Below are 5,095 nucleotides of genomic sequence, written 5' to 3'. Positions count from 1 at the left end.
AAACCTCTCTGCACGGCCTGGGTTCATTTTCATTCTGAATACAAATTTCTGTATTTCTGCTGCAAGTGCAGGAACTCAGCTCAACAGCACTAATGTAAAATACTAGTTTATGTCTTTGTATTGAAGTAAAACAAAAATGAGTGCACAAATATTTTTCTATTTTTAAATATTAATACATGAATTTTCCAGCAATCATAAGTAAAAAAAGGAATAAACTATAAAGTACTGTGGGTGTTTTCTTGTCTCGTTCAGGGAGGCCTCATCATCATCATCCAGCCATCAGCTGCTACCAGTAACAGGATTCAGTGCTTTTATGTTTCCTGTCTGTCTCTTTTGTGTCTCTGTTGTTATTGATTTATTTGATTACTTATTATTGATGAATCTCACTGTGGCGTTATTGTTTGCATATAAACGTACCACAAATGAGACTACGAGCCCGTATGTGTAATAACTGCACCTGCTGCTTTGCTTTCATTAACGTGAACGTGAACCTGAGTGAGACTCATCTGTACGGACGGCAGAGTGAACTTTGACCTCAGCGCCTCCATCTTGCCCAGGGCTCCTGCGTGTTCGGTCTGAAGCTGCTCGAGCCGCTGCCTGCAGTCCTTCTGCTCCGCCTGCAGCTGCTGGCACTTCTCTGTGAGCTGCTCCACCACCTGATGGAGAGAGTTGGGTATGGATTTAGAGTGAATCCCTTGTTTGTCATGTTAAGAAAATGTTGGCGTTAAACACGATGAAAGGGACTGGCAGTGGGAGCACACTGTCTAATGCTGGTCCACTTTTCAGTAACCTTGATTTGACTAAATAAAACGTGGATTATTTGAAGCCACTGTAATCTGAGTGGACAGTGAAGCATGACTGTGGTTACACTGCATTTAAAATATTAAGTTAAACTTAAAGACATTAAGAATTCCTTCTCTTACCTTCTTACGGACGCAGCTGGTGCGTGACGTCTCTCTGAGCATTTCTTCCAGGCTTTCCACATCCGTGCTGAGCTGACTCTTGCAGCCCCGCAGGGCGGCATTCTCCTCCATCAGGATCTGCACCTGCTCCGACAGCTGCCCCACGCGAGCTTTCACCTCCGCGTTCTCCTGCAGCGCCAGCCTGGTCGTCTCCGGGACTTTCTGGTCCACCAGGAGCTGCACCTCTGCTGCCATGGCTGCAGCGTGAGACTCCATCTCCCTCTCCAATCTTTGGCAGGACACAAGACAAAGGAGGAAAAGTCAGAGCGTACTTTAGGTGGATAATTCAGGTATGCAGCCTTGTGAGGAGACACTGACGATATTTGTGTATTTGCTGTGCAGTAGATAAGGTGAGTGTTCTCATATATAGCCAGATATTTATTCAATTCAATTTTATTTATATAGCGCCAAATCACAACAAAAGTTGCCTCAAGGCGCTTCATATTGTACAGTAGATACAGAGAAAAACCCAACAATCATATGACCCCCTATGAACAAGCACTTTGGCGACAGTGGGAAGGAAAAACTCCCTTTTAACAGGAAGAAACCTCCGGCAGAACCAGGCTCAGAGGGGGGCGGGGCCATCTGCTGCGATTGGTTGGGGTGAGAGAAAACTTATTTTATGCCCTTAAATTTATGCCTGCAGGTTCAGAGCTTCAAAGGAACACGACCCTTGGTGGGACGAGGATGACATAAAGGAAAAAACATTAGTGCTACAGAGGCAGGATCAACATGTCGTCCTGAAGACAAGCTGCGAGTTGCTGCGATGACACGGATTTGTTTACAGTCTGAACTTAAACTACTTTCTACGAGTGGACTCGACCCGGGTAATGGAACGAGTCTGTGCTGTGATTTTTAAAGTGGATTCCACCTCCTCTTTTCCAGCAGCGCTTTCATCTCCAGGCTGTGAATGTCATCCTTGTGCTCTTCCTTCTGACTTGCCAGCTGCTTCTCCAGAGACTCTAAGCTGGACATCATCTCCTCCTTTTGCCCCTGAAACGCCTCCAGGCTTGCAAACCTCTCTGCTAGAGGAGAGAAGAGGAGAGTTTAAATCATTCCCTGAAGCCAGTCTTTGCTGAAATAAACCTCCTGAAAGTTTAATGGTTCCTGCTGGAAACACTTGCATCCAAAAGAAATCTGGGCTGGATTTTCAAGGAATACTATAAATATAGGAATACTATAAAGCTGAGCTCCTTTTAACATCTTTGGCAGGGAGAGGCTGATCGAGGCCTCTTCCAGCAAATCACTGTCAGCTCTTTTCAGCCTTTCCAAAAGTAAAACCTTTTTTTAAATTTTAGTATTATTAATTTCTATATTTGAGACAAAACAAAAAGGCTTTAATTGGAAGGAAAACTTTTGAGTTCCCACATTTGAATTCTTGTGGCAGACACGTCATGGTATGATACAACATTAAACTAATGTTTAAGAACAGGCTTCAGAAAGTTAAATGGAAAATGTATATTCTCCTGAAATGCAAAGACATATTTAATTTAACACATTTAAAATATCACGAGATTCCAAATAATGTAATCATTAAGATTCCCCCACAGAGCTTTATTAATGCTACACACACACACACACCGCCCTCATAAATATGAACAAATACTTTGGAGTAAAATCCATCTGAAATGTATAAAATCAAAGGTTTATTTATTCAAATAATTGATTATTGAGGAAAATATGTCTCTGTATAAACTGAACTCATACCAGTCGTTTGACCAGATGCCATTAAAATTAGTTACACGTAAAACTTTCAAACAAAAGAATGGAGTGATATTTTGTAATGATTGTGATTGTGAAAGAATATGTTCACAAAGGGAGGAAGATCCAGAAATTTCATCTTTTATTTAAAAAAAAATCCTTATTATTATTTTAAAAATCGAATCCCTACCATCACTTTGATGTTTACGTGGATACCCTGTGGTAAACTCTGGTGGGCTACATGCTAAGAGCTGAACTTTTACCGAGTGCTGTGTTTTCTTTGATAAGCTCATCGATGCGGTTCTGTAGCTCCTGCCTCTCCCGGCTGTGCCGCAGCTGCAGGGCGTCTCTTTCCTGATCTGAAGCCTGCAGCTGGTTCTGCAGCCGCTGCGACAGCTCGCCCACCTCGTCCTCCTTCTCCAACAGGGAACGCTTCAGGTACGCGATCGTGTCTCTGTTCTCCTGCTCCAGTGTGCTGCGCTGAGTCAGCAAGTCTTTCCTCTGTCTCACAAGGTCATCACATTTCAGCTGATATCTGAGGGGTTAAGGATGACAGCTTCAACGATTTATAAACTGCATCTGGCCTTTTCTGGATTTGAAGCAGCTCTACAGCTCGAGCAGAGCATGCACTGTCTGAGTGACCTCAAGCTCACTCAGACCGATGGATGCCTGAAACAAATAAATATGTGAAGGTCTCGAGGCCTGTAGAAACCACAGTTTTGCAGGTGTGAGAGTGATATTTTATTTCCAGCTTCTCAAATACAAAATATCTTTAAAACAGGCCACATCAGGTGAATGTTTTGACAGATATTAAAGCTGGAAAACCCTAAAAAATATTCCCAGTGTGACATGTACCAAATCCAAATGAACTTTTTTTTTTTTAGAAAAAGCAAGTTTCCAATACTTGAAAAACAAACAGACACTTTCAACACTTAATTTTCTTTCTTTTGAGAAAATTCTGACAGTAAGCACCTAAAATTACTGACACAAGACAATCAACTTGCCTGAAATACTTTAATATTCTTTTTGAACCTTGGTTAGTTTCAAAGTCACCACAAAGCAGTGTGAGAAACACGAGTCTCACACTACAATTTACTTTCTTTTCTTTTTTAAATAAATTTTTATTGCTTTTTGCAACAGCATACAAAGGTTTGTTCAGTAATATGCCGCAGTAAATAGAACACTTTTACCCCCTCAGCTCCCATCCCTGCTCTCCCAAACCTACATCAAATAAAAACACATGAAATGTGCATACATTAGTACAATATGTGGCATTTATACATACTGAAGGAAACAAAAAAGAAAGAGGAAAAAAAAATAGACAATAGAAACAGCTAGCACAGACTAAACAATTTTCCCCTCATCCAAAATGGAAAAATGTTCCACGGGCTTCTCCACATTTAAAACATGTATCTGGAATTCTGTTATTATATTTGTTCAATTTCACCGGTGTTACATATGTTTGCATGATCCAATTATATTGTAATAACTTTAGGTTACTATTAATCGATTGTTTTTGTGATTTTAAGCAAATTGGCTTCCATGTCTCCTCAGAAATATTAATATTTAGGTCCTTTCTCCAAGCTTCTAACTTAGAAACTGATGTTTCTGGAGAGGCAGAGACAATCCAGTTATAGAATGTTGAAATTAAATTAAGCCTTTATTACCACCTTTTCCCACCATTAACTCCTCTAACTTACTTAACTGGGGAAGGCTGAGAAACTGATTTTGCATGGAAGAAATGAAGCTTCTAATCTGTAAATACTTTTGAAACTAAATCCTCAAATGAGACCATTATTCCATCACAGAAAAGATCACCCACTTTCCTAACACCTTTTTCTGCCCAACCCTGGAACCCTGCGTCCAAATTTCCTGGTGCAAATAAAGCATTCCCCCAAATAGGACTAACCTGAGAGAGGTTATTCTTAATATTCATCATTTCTTTTATTGTAAACCAAACTTCAATCATATTTCGGACTATGGGATCATTTCTTTCTTTCTTTAATTGTTTTGGCTGTGCAGAGTGTAAGTACATGTTTAATGGCATTTTAAGAGAATTTGCTTGCCTCTCCACCCAAGATGGGGTATTTTGGGATGAAAAATAAAACATTATTGTCCTTAGTTATTATCTGAGCGCACCAAAGAATGAAGGTCTCACTGTAGCTTGTAAAATCAGTTCATTTCAATGAAGCTTTGTAAATTCAGCCTCCATTATGCTAATGCAACATTAGATCGAGTTAGCAAATAAAACATATTTAAGATATCATTACAAAGTGCTTTGTACTGCACACACAATCACTCTAAACATTACGGTAAACTTAAACGGCTCACCGCTCCACACACACACACACACCGCCCTCATAAATATGAACAAATACTTTGGAGTAAAATCCATCTGAAATGTATAAAATCAAAGGTTTATTTATTCAAAT

General features: G+C 40.0%; 1 protein-coding gene and 1 long non-coding RNA gene across 4 annotated transcripts in view; one reads left to right on the top strand and one right to left on the bottom strand.

The window, feature by feature from the left end:
- LOC121814399 (cilia- and flagella-associated protein 157-like) overlaps nt 1–5,095 on the bottom strand; it is a 9,207-nt gene that overhangs the window by 3,762 nt on the left and 350 nt on the right. For 2 of the 3 annotated variants that reach the window (XM_042220131.1, XM_042220133.1), the window contains exons 2-5: nt 2,927–3,198; nt 1,834–1,987; nt 924–1,191; nt 535–656 (exon numbers count right to left, since the gene is read on the bottom strand). In XM_042220131.1, the coding sequence (XP_042076065.1) occupies nt 535–656; nt 924–1,191; nt 1,834–1,987; nt 2,927–3,198 (816 nt within the window). The remainder of the gene's footprint in view (nt 1–534; nt 657–923; nt 1,192–1,833; nt 1,988–2,926; nt 3,199–5,095) is intronic. The other variant, XM_042220132.1, reaches the window with a different exon arrangement.
- LOC106633188 lies at nt 240–1,840 on the top strand. Its single transcript, XR_001336284.2, has 3 exons — nt 240–673; nt 1,009–1,252; nt 1,609–1,840. It is a non-coding gene; the product is annotated as an uncharacterized LOC106633188 (long non-coding RNA).

The sequence above is a fragment of the Haplochromis burtoni genome, unplaced genomic scaffold (genome assembly GCF_018398535.1).
Source record: "Haplochromis burtoni strain Fernald_Lab_line unplaced genomic scaffold, NCSU_Asbu1 Contig_43, whole genome shotgun sequence".
NCBI classification, from domain to species: domain Eukaryota; kingdom Metazoa; phylum Chordata; class Actinopteri; order Cichliformes; family Cichlidae; genus Haplochromis; species Haplochromis burtoni.
The sequence above is the reverse complement of the archived record's forward strand: the minus strand, read 5'-3'. Positions and strand labels throughout refer to the sequence as shown.